The 27993-nt window shown below is 42.6% G+C and overlaps 2 protein-coding genes across 7 annotated transcripts in view; one reads left to right on the top strand and one right to left on the bottom strand.

Moving 5' to 3' along the window:
• The window catches only part of DUS2 (dihydrouridine synthase 2), a 20246-nt gene extending 11968 nt beyond the window's left edge, over positions 1 to 8278 (bottom strand). Inside the window, exons 1-6 of one of the 5 annotated variants that reach the window (XM_054079113.1) lie at positions 8177 to 8278; positions 6615 to 6754; positions 4929 to 4974; positions 3333 to 3424; positions 2360 to 2403; positions 1506 to 1570 (exon numbers count right to left, since the gene is read on the bottom strand). In XM_054079113.1, coding sequence (XP_053935088.1) covers positions 1506 to 1570; positions 2360 to 2403; positions 3333 to 3424; positions 4929 to 4974; positions 6615 to 6737 — 370 coding nt within the window. In that variant the 5' untranslated portion in view covers positions 6738 to 6754; positions 8177 to 8278. Of the gene's footprint in view, positions 1 to 1505; positions 1571 to 2359; positions 2404 to 3100; positions 3176 to 3332; positions 3425 to 3566; positions 4617 to 4928; positions 4975 to 5847; positions 5912 to 6614; positions 6755 to 7550; positions 7670 to 8176 lie in introns of those variants that run through there. The other 4 variants (XM_054079115.1, XM_054079116.1, XM_054079117.1 and 1 more) reach the window with 4 other exon arrangements.
• Positions 7621 to 27993, top strand: DDX28 (DEAD-box helicase 28). Of its 2 annotated transcripts, XM_054079112.1 has the most exons (5): positions 7621 to 10750; positions 13176 to 13532; positions 17016 to 17074; positions 18531 to 18641; positions 27856 to 27993. In XM_054079112.1, the coding sequence occupies exon 1, from the start codon at positions 7658 to 7660 to the stop codon at positions 9257 to 9259; it is 1602 nt and encodes a 533-aa protein (XP_053935087.1). In that variant the 5' UTR covers positions 7621 to 7657; the 3' UTR covers positions 9260 to 10750; positions 13176 to 13532; positions 17016 to 17074; positions 18531 to 18641; positions 27856 to 27993. The 2 variants fall into 2 exon arrangements, with proteins under 2 accessions (XP_053935087.1, XP_053935086.1); XM_054079111.1 differs by lacking the exon at positions 18531 to 18641 and having other exon boundaries at positions 27856 to 27982.

The following is a 27993-nucleotide window of genomic DNA, read 5'->3' as shown; positions in this document are numbered from 1 at the left end:
CTACTCATTTATTTTGCCTAATATCAGATCACAGCGAAAGTACAATGTTATATTAAGAATAAAAAAAAAAAAAAGGAGAAAATAGCAAAATCTAAAATGCAGGAGCATTAGAGAATGCTTTGGTGAAACACATTTTCTAGAACCGTATCAGGATAATTGCGCTGTAACTCAAGGTACCAACTTGCTCCCGTTACTTTATGGAGAAGACGGGATTTCCAAAAAGCCATTTTTAGCTATTGAAATCATCCAGTTTCTTCTCATTAACTGACAGCTTAAAAGATTTATTGATTTTACACACCACATTTGAGAGGTCTTGGTACCTGCACTTTCCGTCTACATGCTACAATTAGAAAATAGGCTAATACAAACTAAGTGGCTGTAGTGGACACAAATTATGAACACTAACAAGTTAATATTTTAGCTGTTCTTTCTGTACTCTCTCATCTGCATACATAGATCTAGAGGCCAATACGAAGTGAGCTCAAAATTGTATGGCCTTTTTTGACCTAAAACTACTGTCAGAGAATAACCATTCAACAGCATTTGTGGCTGGCAGGGTGAGTGAGGGGACTCTGCCCCCTCGCTCCACTCTAGTGAGATCCCACCTAGAGCCCTGCATCCAGCTCTGGAGTCCCCAGAACAAAAAGGACATGGATCTGTCGGGGCGGGTCCAGAGGAGGCCACATGATTAGAGGGCTGGAACACCTCTCCTACGAGGAAAGGCTGGGAGAGTTTGGATTGTTCAGCCTGGAGAAGGCTCCAGTGAGACCTCACAGTGGCCTTCCAGTATTTCAAGGGGCCTTGCAATAAAGACAGGGGCAGACGTTTTGGTAAGGCCTGTAGCAATAGGACAAGGGGCCATGGCGTTAAACTCAGAGGGGAGACTTAGACTAGACATAAGGAAGAAATTTTTTACAGTAAGGGTGGAACAGGCTGCACAGAAAGGTGGCAGAAGCCCCATCACTGGAAACATTCAAGGTCACATTGGACGGGGCTCTGAGCAACCTGATCGAATTAAAGATGTCCCTGTTCATTGCAGGGGGTTGGACTGAATGACCTTTAAATGTCCCTTCCAACAGAAACCATTCCATGATTCTGTAATTTGAATTTCCGACCTTTCACCCTAGTACAGCATGGGTGTTTTAATGTTTTGTTCTTAGTTCTGTGGAAAGATAAAGTACTCTTCCATGTAATTAGTTACAATACAGAAGAAAGTAATAAAGGCTAAAGCAAACATTTCTGGAAATATTATCAGATCGTGATGTCCTCAACATGACTACAGTTCCTTTCTAATACCACTTTATCTCAAAAGTCATCTGGCAGCAAAAGAGAGGAACTTCAGAAACAACAGAATCTAAATACATAAATAAAACAGACACAGAATTTCACTTTTTTCTTCCGTGGGGCATGAAAATTCTACTGCTTAAATTTGCTCATGGCAGCCAGAACAGGAATTTCGTACTTCTAATAAAGAAAAAGTTTATTTAAGAGTAATCAAAATCTACTTGCCTTAGTGGAATATTCTTTTGGGCATCCCATGTTGATGTCAATACCAGCTACATCATTCTCCCTGAAAGAGAAGAGTTAAACAATTAAATATTTTTCAGCATATTAGAACAAGAGTCAGGAAACAGACACCTTTCCAGGATAGTTTTTTCATCATCATTAAGGCTTAAATGAGAATTTAGGTTAAGCTTTTATTTGAACTTCTGACTTTTCAGCTTCTCCCTTATGTAAGTCACATATTTATTTTAACAGTGATTTGAAGATCAGTCTGTCCACAGGGTTCAATGACCAGTGCTGTGCAGGAGCTGCAAATACTTACCTTAAATATGTTTATATAAGATTAAGTATATTCACTACTGTCATTAAAGCCAAGTCCTACCAAGCCATCCATCTATTTGAAGTGGAACTTAAAAACACCTTTTAAAAGGGTTTGAGATACCTTTCGTTCCTGCACAATACTTTATTTGGCGCTTCAAATCACAAACAGAAGGAGACATTTGCAGGGATATCGGTCTTACTTGCAGCTATGCAACACCCAGGGAAGTGTCAGATTGGAGAGATCAAAGACATACTTACTGCACTAGAAAAAGCCAGCAATCCTAGTACAGAACTTATGCAGCCACTGTTTTGAGCAAGAATTACTTTAAACAGAGGTTGCAGTTACACCATTATATCACTGATCTTTTGAGACGCTACACTTCACTGTGCAGCTCCTACAGAAATTTTCTTGGTCTTATCAAGACCTTCCTTGATCCTCTCAATAATAAAAAAAACATCTTACACAATAATGCCTCTATATAAATAAACAAACAACAAACCAATAGCAGGAAGGGAGTGAGAGAAGATGACTTACACAAGCTTAGCCACTGCCAGTGCTCTTTCAGCATCTGCTGAACCCTGTTGGTAAAACAAAAGTATTTACAATTACGAAATATCATCGAATTAATAAAAAAAGTGCTCACTTGGATGTGTGTGCAACTACAGTTACTCTAAACATTTAGCACAAAGCGACAGAGACCCATTCATGGCACAAAAGATAGCTAAAAACCATTCAGCTAAAGCATGTACTAAGTCAGCCCCTGAATAAAAGAAGGGGATACAAAAAGGTATCTGGAGAGGTCTGTCCATCCTCTTAACCTGCAGCAGTATTAAATGTTCTCAGCCCATCACCATTAGATATTTATTTATCATGTTCTTAAGAAGTTCCACTAATAACAGCTCTACAGCCTCTCTAAGGAACCTATTCCAGAGCGATCATTACCCCAAAAAAAGGTCTTTTTCAATATCTAATGCAGTCCACACTTCTCGCTTTGTCTAAACCCCATCACCTCTTCTTCTACACAGAGTGTTCTCAAGGAACGTATTACTACCTTTCTCTCTCCAGCAGCCTTTAATCCATTTGTGCAGTGTTAATGCACATACTAATCCTCTCAGTAAACAGTGAGACTGTTTTCTGAACAGTGCAAGACTTAAACACGTGATCACATATCAGCATAATTTATGTTTGGAATCTACACATTTGGAAATATATCAAAGAGATCTATTAAAAAATAAACAAGCTGCTGCCATAGAGCACAATATTAATCTTAATCACCTCTTCTGAAAACAGCTGCATGAAGAACTGATAACGTAGCATCTTGACTGCATGTGTACCCGCAGATCAGGAATTCTGCAACACATTTGGTGTGAAATTTTACACCCACCAGAAGCTTCAAGAAATGGACAGTCTACAATACCAGAGCTGCTTTAGAGTTGGATTAATGCTACAAGCACTACCTTCTTTAACTATAGTGTTTTCTGTAGAGTACCAGTGGTTTGTTTCTTACCATTTGAAAGACAACATGGTCCTTCTCCCTCTCACAGGTTCTGAAAACAACTCTTTCGTTAGGTGCAACAAAGTCAATTGTTTCCAGTACTTCTATATGAAAAGAAAAGCAAATAAACCAGATAAAAAATGATATACAAATGTAATGATAAAGTCATGAGACTACATAACTTCTATATAAATGAAATGCTACCAAATAAGTCTTCCATGAACAACAGAATTAATGGAACACTACCTCCTCTGTGTCCTTGCAGCACATTTCTTGCACACGGTTGTTTCCCTCCCTTAGTATTCCTTAGTCAATCCCCAGACCGTTTCTTGGACAGGCATCAGCACCAAACAAGTCTAATCATTAATCAGTCAGCATGAACACAATTGCACCATTTTTGAGAAGGGGTGGGAAGGGGAAGTAGATTTGTAGGTTTTTTCCCCCAACAGGGACAGTATGAACCACTGTTTGTTGTTCCACTCAGCTGGGGAGGTGTCAAAGATACCTTTTCGAGAACTTATATGTGAAAATCATCAGGCCAAATCTAGCTCGCAGACCTCAAATTAATGAAAGATAATCAGTGAGATCTTTTATGTCTTGCTTCCTCATTACAGTAGACTAAAAGGCATGCATATTGCAATGCCACAAACAGCTAACATTTATAAAGTACACTCATTACTGATTGTAAACTGTCTCTGAATTGGTTTCTTGGACGCTAGTGAAGTTTTCTTGAAAAATTAAAAGGCTTTGTAACTAATATTAGTGGTTTTACTCAAGAAATCAGATTTTATATTTGCTTGTAGAGATGTAAAAAAGGAAGAAAGTAATAACAAAAGCCAAAAGCAGAGGTTTTTTTACTGTTTATTCTTTATTGCAATAGCATACGAAGGCAGTAGAGACTGAGAAGCTGAAGACAATACGTAGACATAGAATTGAGGACGATTATCTGTTAATTACAGGTTTGTTATGTCCTTTTCAACCCACATAAAACTATAAGCTTTAATGTTTTAAAGAATGCACTGGAACTGTAATGTCCTGTCTACTCTAGCTACTCGTTTATTTCACCCCCTGCCAGGAAGCATAATGCTGAAACATTAGTAATGGATTTCTAACACTGATTGCGTCCTTCTTAATAAAAGAGAAAGACATAATTCCAGGGATTATAAAATCTTTCACTTTAGGAGGCCTATACGTGCACACTCAGTGACCTCGCCTCTGTCAAGGAGTTTAACAGAAAACTCACACAATCTCTGCAATAAACGAAGCCAATGGTGGAGAAAGACCTTGTGTTAGGGCCTGAAAAAGAATAACAACCTGTCAGTTTCTAATCCGTTAGCCCTATCCTCCAAATAGGTTTGTGGTTTTCGTGAGGGACACTGACTGAACTACCAAAATTACTTAAGAAGGGAAACAAAATTTGAACCTCTAGACCAGCTGATAGGTATAAGGTAGAGCTTCAAAAGCTCATATTAAGTCCCTAGGCACTGTTTACCGAGACTAAATGTATTGACACCTCATTGTAAGCACTACAAAATTACTTCAGAGAAATAATATTGTCTTGTAACTAGAAAAAAGAATGCTTGTTAACAAAAGAAATGCTGTACTTGCCATTTATAACCCTCTTACACTGCAGCATCTTTATGTCAATCAGCTCCTGAGAAGAATAAAAGTATCTAAGTGAGTTGAAGTCTTTAAGCCATCCAGCTCTAAACAGTTCCAATTTTACTAAGGAAGAATAGAACTATTTAGAGATAGCAAATACAGAAAAACAATGCAAATAAGAAGAGTTTAACTATACAACACTCTTAACTGAAGTTTCAAAATATGAACAGAACATCTGAACATAAGCGATGGACTTTTAGTGTCTAAGGCTTTTAGATCCTGTAACTCTATGCTTGAGATTTCTCTATACATGATCTGTCTCCCAGAAAACGAAAAAATATACATTATTACTTAATCCCATGTAAAGCAGGTAAGCCCTCATTTATAAACTGGAAAACTGTTAACTGTTTGTGAGGGAAGAAAAAACACCTTATTACTCCCAATTTTATGACAGGCAGCAATAACTATTGTTCTAAATTTTAAGATTTCTCCTCAATTATCCAGCAGTAACTATTCTTCTATTCTTTCACATGGAGTTGATCCAACTAATTAAATATCAGAAACCAGAGACAACAGGTGAACTGTGGCCAAGATAAAAACTGTGTATTATCTCTCAGAGAACAAATCTTTCCTTTCTTCTCCCCAGAAAAGGCCAGTGAGCTAACTCAAGAGAGAACTGCTGTGAAGACTCCTAGGGAACGTCAGAAACAACTGATACTGACAGTTTGTTTCAGTCTGTTCTATTGGTACAGATCAAATATTTAAGCCACGTTTATGTTCAAATCCTTAGTGTTTGGGGTTTTTTTATAAAACTCAGCTGATTCATGTAACTTGTACTGGGATCTACAGTTAAGAAGTAATACCACTCAAAGAAAAACAGGAATACTGATGCACTGCAACAATAAGGATGGTGTAGACTAAGTACCTGAAGTTACAGAGCAGTCCAGCCAACAATATCTGCAGCAAACTAGACTCTCCAGTTCAGGCGGCTTTAAGAAAAGTGGTTAAGGAACAAGGACCAAAGCGTTGAGAGGGGTATATATGGATGCTCTGCGTTAGCACAGCAGAACAAACTGATTAGAATCAGCCTAAGGCTTCCTTCAATGTTGCGACTACTCAAAAAAAACCAGCCTCAAACCAAAACAAACAAACAAACAAAGCCCCAAAATATGAAAGAAATTATTAGGGTGGGTGTTTTGTCTAAACAAATTGAAATTATTGAACAGTCTTAAAATATGGGTTTGCCAAAATGAGCACTGCTCAAAGGGAAACGCCTTAAGCCATAGAGATTCCCATTTTCCTAATGAAAAATAGACGTAAAAGAAAAAGCCCTACGATAAACAAAGTCTATTCCTACTACTCTTAATAATAATCATAGAATTATTTGAGTCAGAAGGGACCTCAGAGATGACAGAATTCCAAATCCCCTGCCATGGGCAGGGTCACCTCCCATCGGATCAGGTTGCTCAAAGCCCACCCAACCTGGCCTTGAAGAACTCCAGGGATGGGGCAGCCATGACTTTTCTATAGGCAGCCTGTGCCAAGGCCTCATCACCCTCACAGGGAAACATTTATTCTTAATATCTCATCTCAATTTTCCCTCTTTCAGCTTAAAACCATTTGCACTCATCCTATCCCTGCACTCTGACAATGCTACCAGACAAGGCTGCCCCCTCTGCCCACCCTCCCTACCTCGCAGTACACAATATCGGCACCGTAGTCCAGGGCGAGAAGGCGCATTGGTAATGTTCCCACCCGCACCATCGGAGCCAGGATCTTCTTTCCTCCAAAGCACAGTGGTGTGCTCACCGTCATCCCTGCTACGGTACTGCCTGGAACGGAAAACCAAGGGGGATAACCACAGGAGGCAACTTCCCTCTTGTAACACCCAGCCCCCTCGTGTGGCGGGGCAGAGGCAGCCAGACGGGATGAGGCCCTCACAGCTGGCGGCTGTGACACTGCTAGCCTGGCCCCCACAGCCCCGCGCCTGCTGCCAGCCCTGCCAGAGCCTGGTGGAGCCCTGACTGAGCCCTGACAGGGCCAACCGAGCCTGGTGGAGCCCTTGCAGAGCCCTGGCAGAGCAAACAGAGCCTGGTGGAGCCCTGGCACAGCCCAGAGGAGCCCTGGCAGAGCAAACAGAGCCCTGTGGAGCCCAGAGGAGCCCATGAGAGGCCTGACAAAGCCCAGTGGAACTCGGTGGAGCCCCGACACAGCCTAGTGGAGCCCTGGCAGAGGCCAGTGGAGCCCAGTGGACTCCTGGCACAGCCCAGAGGAGCCCAGTGGAGCCCTGGCACAGCCCAGAGGAGCCCTAGCACAGCCTAAAGAAACCCATCAGACCCCTGGCACAGCCCGGAGGAACCCTTCAGAGCCCTGGCACTGCACAGTGGAGCCCTTCAGAGCCCTGACAGAGCCCAGAGGAGTCCACCCGAGTCCTGGCACAGCCCAGGAGATCCCTTTAGAGCCCTGGCACAGCCCAGAGGAGCCCATCCGAGCCCTGGCACTGCCCAGTGGAGCCCTTCAGAGCCCTGACAGAGCCCAGAGGAGCCCATCCGAGCCCTGGCACAGCCCAGAGGAGTCCACCCGAGGCGCACTCTCAGCACTCGGGGCAGCCCCCACCCCAGCTCTCACCTCCTCGCGCTCCTCCGCGAGGCCCGATAGGCGTGGCCGCGGTTTCGCGCAGACGTCATCATTCCGCGCCGCCCCGCACGTGCGCAGCAGCCGCTCCGCCCCGCACCATGGCGGCCGCGCCTCCGGCGCTGCTGCTGCTGCTTCCGCGGCGGTTCGCGGCCACCGGCGCTGCGGCGGGGGAGCCGCCCCTCGCCAACGTGGTGCGGGTGCCCTGGGCCCTGCGGGCGCGGCGGCGGCGGCGACAGGCTCAGGAGGCGGCCCCGGCCCCGCGGGGCGGGCGGCTGCTGCTGCGGAGCCGTCGCCCCGAGCTGAGCCAGCCGCGGTGGCAGACGGTGGGCCGCTGGGAGCGGCCAGCGCTGGTGTCGGCGGGGTGGAAGCACCGGAAGGCATGCGGGGATTATTTCCAGCTGGAGCCCTCGCGGGAGGCTCCCCCCGCGCTGCAGGAGACGGCGGCGCAGGGCCCATCGTTCGCCGAGCTGGGGCTGCACCCCGCGCTGCTGCCGGGGCTGTCGAGCCTCGCGGCCGGGCGCCCCACGGCCGTGCAGCGCCTCGCCCTGCCCGTCCTGCAGCGCGGCCGCAGCGCCCTCTGCGCCGCCGAGACCGGCAGCGGGAAGACCCTCGCCTACCTCGTGCCGCTGCTGCACCGCCTGCTGCGCCGCCGTGAGGAGGAGGAGGAGGAGGAAGAGGAGGAAGGGTGGCCGGCGCGGCCCCGCGGGCTGGTGGTGCTGCCGTCGCGGGAGCTGTCGGCGCAGGCGGGTTCGGTGGCGGCGGCGCTGGGCGGCCCCGCGGGGCTGTCGGTGCGGGCGCTGTTGGGGGGCGGAGCGGCGGGGGGTCTGCGGAGGCAGCTGTGGGCTCCCCCGGGCGGCCCCGTCGTGCTGCTCGGCACCCCCGGGGCGCTGCGGGACGCGCTGCGGCGCCGCTTCCTGGCGCTCGACAGGCTGCGCTGGGTGGTGCTGGACGAGGCTGATGCGCTGATGGATGAGTCCTTCGTGGGGCCGCTAGAGGAGATCCTGGCACACGCACCCCTTGCCGTTGGAGCCCCGGTGCCGGCGGGACCCGCAGAGGAGAGGACGCAGGTGGTGGTGGTGGGAGCCACCTTCCCCGCGGGGCTGAGCGAGACGCTGGGCAAGTTCACGGACGTGGGACGGTTTGTCCTGCTTGGCACCCAGAGCCTGCACCGCCTGCCTCCCCACGTCCAGCAGAAGTTTGTGCGCCTCAAGGGCCGGGACAAGCTGCCGGAACTGCTGCAGCTGCTCAAGGAACGCCAGGTGTCCAGTGGAGCCGTCCTCATCTTCTGCAACACTGCCAGCACCGTCAACTGGCTGGGCTACATCCTGGATGACCACAAAATCAAGCACCTGAGGCTGCAGGGACAGATGGCGGCAGCCGCTAGAGCTGGCATCTTCGCCTCCTTCCAGAAGGGTGACATGCCTGTCCTTGTCTGTACGGACCTCGCCTCACGGGGACTGGACACCAGCAGCGTGCAGCTTGTGGTCAACTACGACTTCCCAGCCACCCTGCAGGACTACCTGCACCGCGTGGGGCGGGTGGGACGAGTTGGAAGCAAGGCACCTGGCACCGTGGTTAGCTTTGTCACCCATCGGTGGGATGTGGACCTGGTGCGGAAAATAGAGACTGCAGCTCGGAAAAAGACAGGTCTCCCAGGCATGGACTCCTCTATCAATGAGCCTCCACCTAAAGGAGGTTGATTTAAGTTGCCACTTAGTAATAAATGGCCTGGTTGGGGCTAAGCTTGAAGTCGTTAGGGCAGAGTGAATGAGCTTATGGATATAGAGAACTGAGTTTCAGAACCAGGTGATCAGGTTAACGGTTCAGGAAGCTGCCATAGTCATTTATGTAGGCATCACAACTCGGGGCTTTCTGAAAGGAAACTAGTAAGTGAGCAACGAAATGCCTTTGGAGAAGCTTGAAGAATTATCTCATAGGTTGATTTTGTTGAGACTTAAATTCAAATTGGAATGAATGTACACCTGTATGATGCACAGCTCTTGCATTTCCCACCTCTAGCAATTAAATAGTCATTACTAAAAATGCTACCCTGGCAGGCAAAAAAATACAGTGTTCTCTGTAACGGACTAATTATATATACGTGCAAGAATACTTAAGGACAAATTATATTTGATTTTTTTCTGATGTAGCTGTTCATTCAGAGGATTCTAGCCCAGAACCTTCAAAATTTGGTGGAAACAAGAAGGCACAATAAAGCTCGAGGCTTATTGTGTCATTTTTCCTTTCACTGAGGAATAGGATCTTGCTGCTTCATGTTCTCTTAAATAATAATATTTTAAAAGCCTTTAAATGTTTTCTGCACATTAGTTTTGCATGCTGTAATGACATATTCAGTCTCTGAACTGAGTGTAAAAACAACCACAGAAAAAACCCAGCCCACGCAAAAATGGCTCCTGTTAACAGAAAGAAGTGTGTTTGCTCACAGGTTCTAATGACTTCCAGGTAGCAGAGCATCACAACATTGTGTTTTCTGCTTTAAACCAAAAGGATTAAACTGAGGCAGAGGTTATTTCATATCTAGCAGCTAGTTTGTATCCATGGTAAATGATCTTAGAAAAATAGCATTTTAGCTCTGATTTCTGTGGCAGTAGTTTACCACAGCCTTGCCTTTTAGTGTTTTTTTTTCCCATGCTATCCCGTTTAGATCGCACTGAAACTCAGAATGTAGAAGTAGTAAGCAGTTAAGTGAAAAGGTCACAGTGTAGTATCTAAATCATTGGTTTCAAAGGAAATAAGGCACTGAAGCTGGTCTTATTCTGAGTATACTTAAAGTAAAACCAGAAAAGTTGCACAGATAATCGCTCAAGGATAAGGCTGTTTAACCTTATCCCAGAAATTGTACACAGCTTCTCTGTTCACACAACACTGAAAAGACACTCTTAGCAGAACTTACAAGTTGCGGTAAAGTTATTTGATGCAAAAGAAAGCTTTCAACTTTATAGAAATACAGTGGAAGAGTGATGCACCCAGAGACTGGAAACCTTTATCTTTTGGACCTCTATCTTAACAAGATACTCCTTAACTTGAGAAAACACGCAAGTTCCATTTCCAATAAATGTTTCTTCAGCGATGAATTATTGCTCTGATATTGCCTGTGGTTTCCATGTGCAAAATCCCAAACAGCTGGACCTCAGAAACAGGAGGCTCTCAGAGTGGCTCTGGGGTCCGAGGTGAGTCAGGGGTATCGATCTGCCCTTGCAGCAGGAATACAGCATCACCTAATGTAAAGATTGACTTCTTCACTTGTATTTTGTGTGTCTTAAACATTACCTGGGTGCAAGGCTCTATGTGCCTGGGGGCTTTGTGTGCCTCTTAGTTCTAAACAGTGAGAGGAGGAGGTGTACAGAAGAGGGCACTGCCTGCCCCTTCCACATGCGGTCAGCTCCACAATAAATGGTCCTAGTGTGGCTGCAGCAGAGGGGTGAGAGTAGGAGCAGCGCTCTTCGCTCTGCCATACGCCCCTGGCTGCAGATGTGCACCCAAAAGTTTCATGCAGAGATGCGTTTCTGGCAAGAGCCCATTGAACCAGTGACCTGGGAGTCCCCAGCCTCAATTCAAGGATGAGGTTTAACAAGACCAAATGCCGGGTCCTGCACTTGGGGCACAACAACCCTATGCAGCGCTACAGACTGGGGGAAGAATGGCTGGAGAGCTGCACAGAAGAGAAGGACCTGGGGGTGCTGGTTGACAGCCAACTGAACATGAGCCAGCAGTGTGCCCAGGTGGCCAAGAAGGCCAATGGCATCTTGGCTTGTATCAGAAATGGGGTCACCAGCAGGTCCAGGGAGGTTATTCTCCCTCTGTACTTGGCACTGGTGAGACCGCATCTTGAGTACTGTGTTCAGTTCTGGGCCCCTCACCACAAGAAGGATGTTGAGGCTCTGGAGCGTGTCCAGAGAAGAGCAACAAAGCTGGTGAGGGGGCTGGAGAACAAGTCTTATGAGGAGCGGCTGAGAGAGCTGGGGTTGTTTAGCCTGGAGAAGAGGAGGCTGAGGGGAGACCTTATTACTCTCTACAACTACCTGAAAGGAGGTTGTGGAGAGGAGGGAGCTGGGCTCTTCTCCCAAGTGACAGGGGACAGGACTAGAGGGAATGGCCTGAAGCTCCGTCAGGGGAGGTTCAGGTTGGATATCAGAAAAAAATTCTTCACAGTAAGAGTCATTGGGCACTGGAACAGCTGCCCAGGGAGGTGGTCGAGTCGCCTTCCCTGGAGGTGTTTAAGGAACGGGTGGATGAAGTACTTAGGGACATGGTTTAGGGAGTGTTAGGAACGGTTGGACTTGATGATCCAATGGGTCCTTTCCAACCTTGTGATTCTGTGATTCTGTGATTCTGTGACTTCCTGAAGGAAAATGTCCTGATTTCAGAACTTTCCACAAAGAAAGAGTGCAGGCACAGTGAAACCACTCTCTCCATGCTAGTAGGACATACCTACCCCAGAAATGATCCCTGCAAGAGGCACACACGCAAGTGCCCACCACCCCATGGAACATGTTTTCCTGAGGAATTGCTCTGCTCCACTGGTGCGACTGTTTTTAATTTGTCCTGCTACTCCTGTTTTTCTCTCTGCCTTATTCTCGTCTTATTCTCCTGTATCTCCGTAAGTAAATGGTTACTCTGAAGTAATTACAAGGATGGTAATTTTCCAAATACAAGAAGGATGGAATTAAAATTCAACATTATTTTAACATTATGAAATAAAATTACACTAGTTAACATTTAATATGCCTACTTTAAAGGGCTTTAACTTAAAAACTGAAGATTCTTGTATGCTGTCACAGTCTGCACAGCAATAACATGAAGCCCCGAGTCTTTAAAGTTACTCAGAGCAAAAGCGTTTACTGATCAGTGCTTTACAGAAATCTTACAGCTTCCTAAACCTATGTGCTGTCAAACATAGGCTCTACCAGATTGGGCCAACTTCAGTAAGCCTGGACAACACTGAATCTTTTTGAGGGAAACCCTGTCCTTTAAGGAAATGACCCGCCAGAGGGAACTTGCCTTGCTGAGCTGGTATAGAAGTGTCCTACTGGCACCAAAACAATTTAAAAAGCCCCAGTCATTATCTGCTTTGCTGTGGGATAGGCTGATTTGTCTTACGTATGTTTTCCACACTAGCTGTACTGCTATCATTTGCGTAGAGGGCTGCAAAAATGCCTTGATGTTGCCAGGGCACAGGCTGTACAGGTTATATTTAATAAAGACTACAGACAAAAGGGTTGCACCAGAAGTCTTTTTAAAGGAGAATTTTATCCATGATCCACCATCTTACAGCAAGGTTGCTCAAAACTGCAATGCTGTAGTTTTGTTAAATTCCAAGAATATAGAAGAGAACACCAACTATTAAAGATTAACAGTTAAACACTGGAATAATCTCCCCAGGGAAGTGGTAGATTCTTATACACTGGATGCTTTTAAGGCTCAGCCTGACAGGGTGTTGGGCCATCTCATTGAAGCTATATATCACCTAAAAATGTTGGATCAGATGTTCCCTGCGGTCACTTCCAACCTGGCATTCTACAATTACTAGAGTTTGTACATTATGATTTAAGGAGAACAAACCAGTAGCCTCTCACCCTTCCTCCCACCCCATAGGTTAGAAGGCTACCAGAGGGAGCCACGGAATGAAAGCACATGGTCAACTCCTCATTATCTTTAGTGCACAACACATGTCTTTAAAAGCCAAAGTGATTAGAAGATAAGAATTGAAGCTGGTGCCTCCTACTCCTCTTTTCCCGCCCTTGGATGCTGTGGGAAGAACTCCCAGCCAGCTCTGACTGGAGCGAAGCGCGCTTGCAGAAAGAAAAACAACTGAAGAGGCCAACAGAAAGTTTTCGCTGCTTATCAGGCGCAAGGCTGCTTTCCAAGCCCATTCTTAGGAAACTGCCTCTGGATTTGGTACTGGGGAAGCACCGCAAAGAGGATCTTTTCTTCTCCTTCCCAGAGGCTGAGGTGAGTGCTCTCCCTAACCCACTCTGCACACCCAGACTCCTTCCTGCTCTCACTGTACATCTTCAATCAGTGCTCTCCTCCCCATCTGCGCTCCCTCCCGCTGCCTCCTGGCTTTCCCAGAATGCTGCCTGCAGTACTTTGCTGAGCGAGCAGCTGTGGGCACCCAACCTGCCCTCCTGGGAGCCTCCAGGCTGTTCTCCAAAGGGGGGCTGCAGCCTGTCCCATCCCACCCAGCTGCCACCTTGGCTGCCAGGGGAGCTTTGCCTTTCACACCTTAGAATACAGCAAACCTGAGCAGGCAATGAGAGGAAATGGCCTTGGGTTGTGCTGCGGAGGTTTAGATTGGATATTAGTAAAAATTTCTTTGCTTCCAGTGATGGAAGAACTGCAAACAGCTGCCTAGGGAAGTGGTAGAGTCTCCATCCCAGGAGGGGTTAAAAAAAACCATGTAGACTTGGCACCGTGGGCACAGTGGTGTTGGGCTCTATGATTTTAGAGGTCTCTTTATCAGTCACTCTCCAAACTTGTTCTATTAGCCTGCACTACTTCTTAGCAAACTCATAATCTGCAATGTGATATACTGGAAGTGTTCTGATCTGGCAGAACTTCGTGCTTCACCCTAAAATTTGGGTGGAGCCAGTGAAGTTAATATTCTTCCCTTGACGATTACACTGTTAATCTGTTTACAGACGTTAAATAATTTTACATAAAATTTGAACTGTCTTTTGACTCTTAATAAAAGAAATGCCTGATTTAGTAGAAGGTACTTTGAACTAAGAAAATTCCTTTTGGTCTCAAGTCCTTCAGTGCTTTATCTGCACTGCTCCCAGGAGTACACTCCTTTCCAGGAGTGTCAGCTCTTGCAAATTCCAGCTTTCTCATCTATTTTAATGGATTTGGAGTATGAAGTATTAGTTTAGTTACCTTAGTTTACCTTCGCATAGATTTATGAAACAGTCTTAGTTTTTCAGAGAAACTATTTTGTTTTACTCAGTACCTGAGTTGAAGTTATTGCTGAATTATGTTCTATTCTCTATGTTGCAGCATCTTCAGATTAGTCACTAGAAATGACCTGTGGGTAGTTTATGTATTTTGCAGATGTCTTAGCACACAAATTATGCTAAGGACACTGTCTTTGTTACCTGATGGAATGCCATTGAAGTAGGAAGTATTTCTAAAAATCTCTTTGGAGGCTATATAGGTGATTTGGACCATGAGACTGAGCGTGCAGTCTGCAGGCTGATTGCCCATATTGATTATATGGAACCATTGAGCACAGACAGCATATTTCATGAGAGAAAACAACTGATTTCCTGAGCAATGTATGCTGTGTGAAAACATATGTGTAGCGATGAGCAGACAAATGCAACGTTGTCTCAGATTCTCAGATGCATGAGAAAAAAACCTAAGGTGTTTATTTAGAAGCTTATGGAAGAGGTAGAATTGAAAAACAAACCCAAATGAAATCTAAAGAATTACAATGAAATCTCAAGAATTACAACATGTACATAATTTGGCATCACTTAAACGTAGTCATATGTGGCTTATGTTCAAACAGTTGTCATTAAGAGTGTGTCTGCAGAAAACTTCAAAATGAGCCAGAGATGTCTTTCTCTCTTGAAGAGCTGTTTTATTATGACTTGCAAAGTCAGTCTCCAAGGTAGAAAATGATGTTGATAATAAACCAATCACATTTAACCTGATGTAGATCAAGGAGCAGAGACATTTTGTCCAATCTTCTTCCAAGTAGTCTACCACAGAGTTACTAAAACAAGTGATACCGATCTCTTTGCCAAGCTCTTTATTTCTTGAGGTATTGTTTCACATTTCATGCTAAGATAAAGACTTGCTGTCTCAGTGCCAGAACCTACAGTATACTAAAGAAGGAAACTTAGATGTACGTTCTGATAAAAGGCTTAAGGCTCTCAATAGCTTTTACACAAGTCATACGCTCTGCTAAAACCATTTAACTGTGCTGGTACTGATTTTTATTATAGATTTTAGAATCAGAATACAGTATATGCTTAGGTCAGGGAAGATTATAATATGTCTAAGATGATTGAGTCTTCTGTAATTAGATCTTCTGTGAACTTATGTGGGACAGTGTTTTTAGTTAAGCCCCACGTTGTTATACAGAAATAATCATGTAATTCACAACTGTCAACGAATGACATATGTGACCTGCGTCCGTCTCTCTGCATTGCAGGAGGTCTAGGTAATGGAAAGGCTAATTTGTCAAAATCCTTTTTAAATTAAACTGTGTTTGAAAGCTTACAGTTCCCACAGTCCCACCCAATAATCCAATATCTCATTCTTTTCTTTAACTTTCTGTGAGATCATATAGGTTAACTATATGTATGTGACAAGAATTCTTGAACCCATTTTTTCTGTGAACTCCAGTGAGAGTCTCTTCAAAGGAACTTATCCCTACTAGCAGAAATACATCCAAGGTTGAATGTTTGACTAGGAAGATGGAAGTTGAGCTGTTCAGATAGCTTTGATTTCTTATGCTGAGAACTTCTAGTAAACCTTCCAGTGAAACCTTTTCCTTTTAGTAAAGAATCAGTAACAATGTTTTCCAATTACTTGAGAATACGCTGAAAATATCCACAGAAATCTTTTGCTATGCTGATGAATTAGACTGCTAAGAAATAAATTAGTACTTCAATGAAAGTTTTTAACCTTTAGCTGGATACTTAGTCAACAGTTGAAGTCCCATCAGCTCCACTCTTGAAGCAATGCAGCTTGAAAATGGTGAAGAATTCAAAATTCAGATCGTGGCTTTTCTTTGTGTAGTGGGTATCATGGTTGCACATATGAATAAAAGCAGCAGGGTAGAAATACTGGGCTGTCTTTACATAAACTGAAGTATGTGATGTCATTGACTTTAAGCACTTTGGCAGCCTCTCTTATGAAGCCGTTACATAGATTAAGAAGTGGTGACCTCCCTCTCTCTCCTCAACTGGCTTTATCACAGTTTCTCTCTCCTTGGTGTGGGGGTAAATCCCTCACATGAGTTTAAAACCTTCCGTACTGGACAGGTAGATGCATGGCAGTTAGTGCTGATTATAAATACCCTACAAATTACTTTTACCATACCTAGCATTTATAATAAAAATACAACTCCACTTGAACAGTCAAAGTCATCATATCCACACTTGTGTTGTGAAAGCTAGAAGCAGAACGTCACCCTAGTGAAGTGTTGCTCTCCCTGCTAAAAACCAGACTCGCTGATGTTTAGGTGAAGAAAGGTAAGAAGATATGACAGTGTCACTGGAATTTGAGCTTGATTCACCCTGATTTGAAAAAGCAGATCATTCTCTGACAGTAAAATCACTTATTTAGCCTCTTATGGTGTTGAAGTAATTAAATGGGTATATGAACCAGCCTTATTCCTGTGTGCATATTAACTTGAATTCACCTAGCTGGTTGGGAAAGATCACTTGTCTGGTTCATTGCCTAATGCTCCTCTTTCTGTCCCAGGATACGCTGTTGGCTGGCCAGCTCAGGAGCGAAACAAAATTCTGCATCCATTCTCCTGGGTGAGTCCTGGTCTCTTGCTGTGCAAATGTCCCTTTTACTCAGTCACTTCAGACTGTATTACAAAATGCTGCTTATTACAAAAAGAAGAGATGTAAGTGTACACGCTGCGCTTTAATGTTTTAGCAAAGACTTCCCGTGGTGATTTCTGTTACAGCTGCAACGGAAAGTGGATGTGCATTCACTTCAAGAGAATTTTCCTCCAAATGACAGGTTCTAGTCTTTTCTGTGTATAAATGCAAAAGCTATTGTTTTGTTGTTGAACATTAATTTCAGGACTGGCATTTAAAGCTGGACAGATTTTTAAAAAACCCTTGCTGAAAAAAAAAAACCCAACCCCAAGTTTCTTGATTTCCTGTCCTTCTCACCAGCGTAGTACAGAATAACTGACTTGGCTTTCTTTTTGGAATTGCATTTAATACTGACATTGGAAAAAAAAAAAAAAAAAGGGTGTGTGAGTGCTTAAGTGTTAAGTAGAGGACAGCACACTAACGTGAACATTTGTAGAACCTAGATATATATTCTAGAACCTAGATATATATTCTAGACTATGCTGACAAGCTTGCAGTTAAAGGTGGTTGGGGTCTTCTACTCACAATGATTTTCTGGTGGAAATGCCAGTTGCCCAAAACTGAAAGATTTTGTTGAAATTAGCTGGCTAGCTGCTTAGGACTAAAGGGAAGGAAGAAGGGCAATATCCTCAGCTCTAGCTTAAAGCGATTTTTTTTCAGGAACTAAATATAATTATTCTTGTTAACAAGATGATGTAATCTACAAACACTATGGTGTGCAGCTCCAGTGATGTTTATGCAGAAACAGCTTTGGGATTTTGTTATGTTTTTGACAGCACAATTTATAATAATTATAATTTAGCAGAATAAGTAGCGAACAATAAGAGCTCTAAAGCTCTTATTAAATCTCTTTTTAAACTGTTTCTGGAAGCCTTTTTAGTTATAATTCCTGAACTGAGTAGGCAACAGCTTGTGCTGTCCACAGGCTTTTGTGACCTCTTCTACTGCTTTTAAAAAAGATTTATCCTTTTATTTTCTTGTTATGGGGGAAAAAAACAACAAACCAAACAAAAAAAAAACAACAAAAAAAACCCCAAAACCAAAACAACCACCCATCTGAAGCAATCCTGGTTCTTGGAAAAGATCTATAATCCTGACAATTAACAATATGCAAATAGAACGCTGATTAGGTATGACTTTAATTGGGAAGCTCCTGCCACCTCGTGGTAGGAACTTTCACCCTTCTTGAATCAAAAGAATTAAACTGGATACCTAATATCTTTGTAGAAAAGTTGTATAGCTGAACAAACAGAAAACAGGGCGACCAGATGCTTTATTTGGTTTGCTTCACTAATTGGACATTAGCACTTGTAAATATTCCTAGTGTTTTAAACTAATCATAATTTAAATTAATAGTTAAGGGTGTTGCAACTTCTTTGTTCTGCAGCTGCTTCCTCCATCCTTCTGTCCAACACACTACAGAGATTAATTCCATGGAAGTAGAATGTAGAGCCAGGAGAACACGCAACAACTTTGGTATTTGTATAAAAAATTGTTGGTAAGAGTCATTGATGGGTGTCAGTGGAGTTGTCATTTGCGTTCATCCTGCAAGGAATCTGCTTTCATTCTGGCACTATTTGCATCTATCTGTAGGAAACACTCAGCTATACAGCTATCTTCCTGATGCATGTAAATCTTCTGTGACATCTTCATGCTCTTCCTGAAGCCTGTTCTCCTTCAGGAGCAGAAAGGAAAAGAAAGCCAGCATCTGTAAAGAGCAACATTCATCTTGGTACTCCTTCCTGTTTCTTCTGCATTTGGTGATTGGTGTCATCCAATGTGGTTCTGTGTGTACATATCCTAAAAGCATATGGCATCACTGGAATTGTTTCCATGGTGGCTGATCAATCCAGGACTGTGAAACTGGCAACTTCAGCCACCCACAAGACAAAGGAACATAGGGAAAGGAGTTTTTTTACTGACTTGGTTAGTAATTTTTTTGATTCTCAAGCTTAGAGTAATACACCTCACAATGTTTTATCTGAGAAATATGTTACAACCGTACAGATTTAAACAGATTAAAACAACCAATGAACCTCCCATCAAACACCCACTTCAAGTATGAACTCACTCCATTTTGGTACCTGAAGCTAATACTGAGGTCAGCAGAAGAAATAGAGGAAATTTAATTTGCAATACTTAAGACTGCCTGTATTGCTGGTTTCATGCAAACAGAAAAGTTGATAAATGGGATTTCCTCTTCCTAACATTTTTTAACATCGGTGTTTTTAATGAACACTGATGCTTGCACTCAAGAAATGCCAAACTGACAGTCTTGGAGATTCCAGTCTTTACATAGACATGAGATACCAAGTTCAGATACTTGTTAAACAGCATTTATAATGCCATGTTAATGTGGTTTGTTTCTAAGCTGTTTCACTGTATGTGGTTTTAAAGCTGATTCCCATACAAAATTATACCCATGTCTAATGCTGGAGTGCTATTATATAGGGTAGATGATGCCACTAGCCGGCAGAGTGTAAGGATTTTATGGAGAAACCAAATTAAACCTTTTAAAGGCTGCTGCATCTGCATTTGCAGTGCTCTGCTTTCCCAGCTGTGGCTTAATCTGTGCTGATGGTAAAAGCACTAGTGCTTTGGATATGTATGTATTGGAATTAGTGAAGCTGTTCTGTGGCTGGAACAAGCCTTCCTAGCATGAAAAATTGTTCAAACACATAATGGTATCCTCTGTGTCCTGACAGCAGCGGATGTGAGTGCTGCAGTTATGTTATAGCTTCTCAGTTTGCTCCAAATTATCTGAGGTGAGTATAACATGATATAAACATAGAGATAGCTATTATCAGGGAGAGACAGCTGTGTGACAATGTTCTGGACAATAAAGATAGCTCTCGGGATATTTATTAAGAGAATGGCCCTGTCAGATGGACTCTGTGGGAATGACGTACATCACAATGCCATGTTATAAGAATCATTATACACAAACAGCTGCTAAAGCTCTTCCAGGGCTGTTGGAATGAAAAGACAGAAGAAACTGAACTGTGAGCTAAAGGACGAATTTGGCTTTTAGCATCTTTAAAAATCAGTTACATTCTGAACCTGTAAAGAGATGAGTTGTTAAAAGTCCAAGCAGGAGCTCAGCAAAAAAATGTTCTTGAACAAGGGGCTGGTGAGACGGAGAATTTGAAAAGTTGAAAATCAACATGGAAACATGAGCTTGAAGTGGGAAAATGGATCCTAACTTATTTGCTTCTTTAAATTAAATGAAATTAAATTTGGGAGATGGTTTCCTGTCATAGGCATAAAAATGGACCTGGCCTGGATCAAGCTTCAAATTAGGCAGAGGTTATTGTCTAAAGAAAATATTTGTCTTTTCTCTTGATACTATATTTGTGCTGTGTTTAGGGTTCTTTAGTCCACTTGAGTTGAGAGTAAATATTTAGAAGTGAAGTTTACCAAATTGTCCATGTGCAGCAGAATTTTGAGTGATGTGGAAGTTTCCATTTAATTTTGCCAGTAACTAGGAACTAGGCAGACCAGTTAAGTCTAGACTAGACAGAGTTCCAGTTAAGACATGACTTCTGCAGCAGCTCTGTGGGAGTTTTGATTGTGAGAGTTGGTTATTTCTCTGCAATGGATTCATAAACAAAAGTGTGATGCCCTCTTGGTTTTATGTACAAACAATGAAGTAAAATAAAAAAAGATAAGCAGATTTTACTTCTTGTGAAACTGCAGGATTATGGTTTTGCATGTATTTCTTCATTTCCAAACTGTCAGCTCCCACAAAGGTTGTGAAAAGTCCCTTTAGGCTTAGAGATGTAAGTATCTTTGAAAAGGTCACCTTGAGCATTTTGATCCTCATGAATATTGTACGGTGGCACTATAAGTCCCAGTGGAAATCCAGCAGCTATAGTAGGTATTTATTGGCTTAGGTATCGTCAATGCAGCAAAGTCAGGTCAGCAGTAACATGCATACCTGTACCTCTAAGTTCAAATCTGAGAGACTCTTCTCAGAGCAGATCAGCAAGAAGATGAGAAGCAACCATTACAAATTGGAGCAAGGGAGATTCCAGTTGAATATAAGGGAAAAAACCCCAACAAATAATCATGATGTGAATAAGGAAACACTGGAACAGGGTCCTAGAAAGGCTGTATAATCTTTTTCCTTGAGGACATCAAAACTTCCACTGGATGGGGGCCTAAACAACCTGATCTAACTCTGAAGTTACAATAGCTGGGATTGGGTAGCTGGACTAGATGACATCCCAACAGAAATCCCTTCCAACCTAGTTATTCTGTGATGAGGGAGACTTATTTCTAAACAATATAGACAGAGCAGTGCTGAACACGTCATATAATAGAGAGCAGATGCATGATAAATTGTCCGAACAGCCTGCCACAAGAGGGAGGAAATGCTGGGCTTTGAACACTGCACAGCACAAGGCTTCTGTGTCTCAGGGTTGGGCGGTAGCTGAGCTGAAGGCTCTCCCACAGACCCTAGATCTCTGAAAGCGGCAGGCACCAAACGCCTGTTGAGAGTGAAGCCTGTGATGTGAGCTAAAGGAGTAGAGGACGACTCTTGGTTGCTGCTCTGATGCCAGTAGGACCTGGTGCCGAGCTCTAGCTGCTGCATCCAACACAGTGGACTGTGGATTTGGACATTTCCTGCATTCTCCCAAGAAGGTAACCTGCTCCAGGGAGCCTTCAGATAAACAAGAAAAAGCTATAAATCTCATGTCAACTTCTACTCTTCAACTCTGCTTAGTCAGCATGGAAATAAGCCGTGTGGGTTTGGTATTATAAATGTGGTTTACGTAAGAACGCCTAATATACCTTGTTCTGAAATTTGTGTGGTGTGTGAAATATTCCTTCAGTTTTGAAGAACCAATTTCTGAATGATGATATACTTACATGTCTTTTTTTACCTGAACAGTTCCTAAACACTTGAAGAACATGTACGTACTTTTCCTGCTTAAAAATCTTGCTGAAAATCACTATGGACTTCATGTTGATGGGGGTAAAAAAGGAAATACTTGTATGAAAATTTGTAATGTGCAGCATTTATTATAGTATCAGAACAGTGTTATTGTGTGAGCAAGGCTTGATACTTTCTCATGAAGCATTTTGAGCTGGCAAATGATGTGAATTTTGGGAACAGCAGTTAAACTGTACTATGGCACAGATGACAGTAATTTTGTCAGGGCCTGGCAGATCTCTAGAGAAAGAGGTTACAGATCTGACCTATATTTTGATTTGAGAAATACAAACCCAAAAACCGCCTGCAGAAGCTAATTTGCCTTTGTGATTCCAGCTTGCCAGCGTTCTGATGCTTGGGCAATTATTTGACATTTCCTTTTCAATATTTTGCATGCTGAGCTGCCACCAACACATTTAACATTTTCTGGCTTAGAGATATTAAGGATTTTTTTCCACTGTGGTAATGAAATCGGCATTTGTGGTGAAAAGGTAGGTCTGTATTTGTGCTCTGATGTTTAAGGGCGCTCCCTATGGCTACCACAAAGCATAAAACAACTGATTGGTCTCTATCCTTTACAGTTCTGTAGAAGTGTTGTTTCACAAAAGGTTTTGGTCTCACGATGCATGTGTATTTCTGATATTTGTTTATGGAAGCAAAACATCATCTCTAAGACAGCACTCCCACTGGAGGAAGGATTTTGAGGACGATTGTATCTCCAGTAATTGCTGTTCCTTAATCTTTCATTTGCATGCCATGACCAGAAGAAAGTATAGTGCTCTTTAAAAAAAAAAATGTGGGCAGCACAAAAAAACCCACCCAAAAATTCAAACAAAAAACCCCAGAAAATGCCCATGGTGTGTTTGAAAGTGCAAAGCTATCTCTTTTTACAACTGTTCATGGCCATCTGCACTGAGAGTTCTTACTTGCATATACTGCCTAACACAGCTGTGAGAAGAGGCGAGTAAAACCCCACTGTGGTGCAAGTACTTAAACAGACTTTCTTGTCTGTTGGCCTGTTGAAGGCCAGGTTTGATGGGGCTTTGAGCAAATGGATCCAGTGGGAGGAATGGAACTGCATGGGCTTTAAGGTCCCTTCTAACCCAAACCAATCTATGATTCTATAATTGTGGTCTAACTCAAAGCTCAGTAATGCTCATCCTTGTGGCATCTGTCTGTCTCTCTCACTGTTTCATAGCATTGGCTTTGAAAGCAGTATCCAAACGTTTCCAGAATATTATAAATATTTTGGATCTGGGCAAAACCCTGCCACAACCAATGAGTTTGTCAGGAGTAGGGTCTGGAGGGGACATGGCTTGCACTGATCCAAGCGTGGAGAAGCGCAGGTGTTAAACAAGGGACAGGAGCATGGGGTAGGGGAGTGAATGGAGTGACTGGGAGAAAGAGTGCTCCCTTCACATAATCTGCTATCTCCTTTGAAACCTGTTGTGGTCCATGCAGTAAGGGAGTATATTCACCAAGGGGAACCCTGGAGAAGTAGTTTGCGTAAGTCTGTAAGTGCTGTTCCAGGCAGTCTGGTTTGCATTCCAGTTAAAGAATTTCAGTAACTTACAATGTCTGACGAAATCATCCTTATCATCAGTTAGATAAAAAGATACATGGCACAAGCAGAGCTCCTGTTTGCTTAAAAAATACCGGACTTAGCAATTTGAATTTGTTAGAAAGTCTTAAATTGTGGACAGGAAACAAACCATGGTAAAGTAAAGGATGACAACTAATAGGAAAGAAACCCAGTAGTTGTCATTTTCTGAAGGGACATTATGAGAAATCTTTCTGGAGCTAAAACATACTTTTTATCTATAATAATAAAATCTGTTATGGGAGTGTTTTAAGGGAGAAAGCAATATGACTCCTATAATTAAGTTGCAAAGAAGTCTTGCCAACTTACAGTCTATACATGGTGGGTAACGTGAAATATCCAAGGATGTGCTTAAATTCAGGGCTGAAAGCCAAGAGTGACTTTCTCTATATATGGATGTACTGGAATTGCTCCTAGTGTGTTTATCTTTCCCAGAAAGCTTGGAATAAGCTGTCCTTGTTCCTTTCCTAGAGATTCTGAAATGTTTTCCAACCATTACTGTTTTTAGTCCCCTTTATTCCTGTTTTAAGCAGTAAGTTTAGCAACACCATGTTTTCTCATGCACTTCATTGCACATTTGCACAGGCAGAGAAGGAATTGGAGGTTGGAAATTACAAGATGTAACACAGCAGTAAGGAGGTTTCTAAGAAGGGAAAAAGACAAATCTGATGTGATTCAGGGCTGGTGATAACGGAAGGTATTCCAAGCAAAAACTGAGGAATATTTGAAAGATTAGCTTGTTGACAAGGTGAATTTCAAAGGGACCAGTATCTTTTTGCAAAAGACTACTTGGTACTATGATGCATTTGGTCTGCTCCTAAAAGTATGTTTAATATTTATGTATGACTAATTATTTTTAGTAATTATTTAAGGAGTGGGGAGAATCTATGCTTTTGTCAGCCATCAGCAATAAAGTTTATACCTAGGGTCTTGGTCTCCTTGTGTTTTTTTGTGCCACTGCTGCTAAGCTGCTGCCATGATCTGAGGCAGTTAATTCAAGGTTACACTAGGATTATCTCCAAGATCTCAGCGTAAGTGGATGGAGTGTGGGGACTGAGCCTTCTTCATTGTTTCAGGATATGTTATTACCTTATAATAACATATTATAAGGTTATATAATAAGTTCTGCAAGTTCTATTTTATTGCACCTTATATATTTTATTTGGCAAAATACTACAACCAATTTGAATATTAATGCAATGGCTGTCACAAAGTGTTTTGATAAGAAGATGGCAAATAAGTACTCCAAATGAGATGAAAGGAATACCATTCCTAGCTGAGATTCGCTGCACTTAACTAGCAGCTGTTTACTGAACCTTCTGCACTGAGGTTTGCCCTGCCTGCTGGAAAGGAGAGAAGGGGCCAGGCAGTTTGCATGTGCTTCTGAAGATGGTAAAGGACAAACATGCAAAAACCCTTTCCTTTTTTACTGTGAAACTTTCCATTCAAACATATCTATTTTAAAAGGCATCCCTGCCTTGTTACATCCTTGTATGGGAGGTGTGGCCGTCCTGCTCCATTATAGCTCTGTCCTCCCTGTTGTAGGAAGGAACCGGGTGTTCCTCAGCGCTTGTGTTGTGTTGTAGTGACAGTGCTTCCTAGCACTTCATGAAGAGCTTGGAGAACATAAACTGGTGGTGGGAGCTAACTAGCGTGCTTTATTTCTATACCATGTGTCTGCAAAGACTTGCTCTGTGCCTGTTGAATCTCTCCAGGGACTGTCACGGTTTATTTTGGGCTGCGGGCTTGTGGCTTTTCTAAGCTCAACGCCCCAGAGCTGCTGTGCCTGTCCTGTGTGCAGAAGTATGGAGGGGACGAGAAGCAGTTCTGCTCTCAACGAGAGATGCAAAGGTACTTATAGAAAGAGATATTTTGGCTCTGAAGCGTAATGTGGAAGAAGAGATAGAGCTGCATTTTGCCCCTCCGTCCTTATCTCTTCACCACTACGTTTATCTGTATGGCGCAAACCTGTGGTGGTTTGCATAGCCAGAGGGGAGCTGGAAGTAAGTAGAAAGCTTTCTTTGTACTCATTGTCTCTTGCAGCGTTATGCGTTGCTTTGGGACAGCATAAACTGTTGAGCATCTTTGAAGGATGAATCTATTTCTAGAGTGCTTTCTTCTGTGTAGCTGTTGACGGCCGTACTTCATAAATTCTCTCTATGCTATTCCTCACGTTACATTTTTCCTGTAAGGAACATGAAGGGGTGAGGGTTACTAGTTTTCTTTAGCTAGTGCTGCAGCTCCCTGGTATTATATTTAGTTTGGATCTTTGTGTGCCTGTGTGCTACTGTGTTTGTTCAGCTGTCCCAGCATTCCCCTCTGAGGCAACTTCAACGTTGGTTTTAAACCAGCTTCTCTGCTCTCCTTTTTGTGTAAGCTTGTTCCCACTGTTCAAAAGTACTTCCTACCAGATAGTTCCACAATTTAATGTATTCCCAGATCCTGTGAACCAGCAAAGGCCTGAGACAGTTTCTCACAAGAGCAAACTTAGGGATTTTTGTCAAAATTAAAGGATTTTTTTTTAGAATAGCAGTTTGCACCTTTCTAGACCCAAGTTGTGACACCATTTCTTAGTATTTTTTTAAACTTTTTACATGACTTTGATATAGAGAGAAAATACATGCCAAATAGATTAATTTTTACTTTAGAGCATCTTAATTGCACAGCTTAGTTAAGCTTATACTGGCTTATTAAGTATAATTCCTTTACAAATGTAATTATATTTATTCACAGGGGAAATAAGCCAGTTAAGTTTTCCTTTTATTTACGCTGTGTATATTATAGGTGATAGGAAAATGGTTTAATATATAGGGAGAAAATACAAGGAGCTTAACAATATGGTTTTCACTGTGCTGCTCTTCAATAAGGTCTGCTCTTATTTTGGCTTTGATTTTTATAGTCAAAATGTTCCAGTAAGAGGAAGAAAGAAATGTTCTTAAAACAGGATGCCATGAAGAGGTAGTTTGCTTAGTGTGACCTGAAGTCACTTCCAATGCCGCTGTCGCCTATGATCTCTCAGGATAGGTGTGACTTTAATGATGGGTGTGTGGCTTTATATCAGGAAACCATTTTCTGGTTTATGTCCACCTCCTGTTGGTTTAGAAAATTCGCTTAAAGACAAGAGAAGCCAAGCATGCAAGCAAGGCGAATTGCCTTGTAATTTTATTGTATCTTGGGTATTTGCTGTTTTTTTAATCTCTGCAGAGGAATGCATATAACAGCTTGCTTTATTAGTAAAGATAAACTTTTGTTCTGCCAGAAGAAAGTTTACAAATGTAAGCCTTACTGACTCAGTGAAAAATGAATTAAAAAATCAACATAGTTTTTCTTTTTTTTGCTGTTGTCTTTTGGAAAAAATTGAGCATCAGCTCTGCAATACTAGAATTTTAGTGAAATTTCTTTGATTTGAAAGAACTCGCAGGGCACTTGCATGTAATTAGGATGATGGAAGTGACAGATGCTCAGATTTATAGGTAATGCAGTAACTCTGCATGGGTGGGGTGGTGCAAAAAAATCCCACCCTTTTCAATGCCAACTTATTTTCAGCTCCTAGCAGGTCTTATATTTGCTTTAGATAGAACAGGAGGTATTTCTAATCTGTTTGTAAAGATGCTTTTTAACCAATACCTGGAAGGCTGTTTGAGTATAGTGTTTTAAAAAAGAGCAAGCGGTGCTTGCATTGCTCTTGAAGTTGTCATACCCACTTTGTCATGGAAATAAAGTGACCATTGCTAAGGTATGGAAAAGCATTGGATTTCAATAGCTTTCATCTGAAAATACTCAGACGTGTGTGTGTGTTAACAACAAAGTTTGCTCATAAGGAGAGCTGACATTTTTTTTAATTTCTCAAAAAATGTTTCATTGTTCATTACCAAATAATGAGAGAGGAAAAAAATCCATTACTATAACAAGGAAACTATCTTGTGGTGTTTTGGGAGCTGCTTTTTGGGAGGTGTGACTCCAGGATCCGTCAGGCTCACACTACCAGCTCTGACTGAGGAATTGGTTTCCTCCAGCAGTCAGCTGGTGGCAGCAGCAGAGTTTAAGGAGCTGTCATATGTGCGAAAACATACAGCCAGAGACATTAAAAATCTTTGGGAGAAGGTAGCTGGTTTATGGTTTCCAGTGCTACCTTTCCTTTTGTTCATTATTCCCTTTCTTTCTCTCCTCCTGCAGAATTCACCCCAGCCTTACCAGGAGGAGAAACATTTTGGCTGTTTATACTATTAAGCCTACAACGTCTGCAGCAGACTGGAAATTTTGCTGTTTCATTGTCATCAACAAATAATTGTGATATCTCTTTGCTTAAGCAAA

Source organism: Cuculus canorus, chromosome 13 (genome assembly GCF_017976375.1).
Source record: "Cuculus canorus isolate bCucCan1 chromosome 13, bCucCan1.pri, whole genome shotgun sequence".
Lineage (NCBI taxonomy): Eukaryota > Metazoa > Chordata > Aves > Cuculiformes > Cuculidae > Cuculus > Cuculus canorus.
Note: the sequence above shows the minus strand (reverse complement) of the source record. Positions and strands in the feature narration are given on the sequence as shown.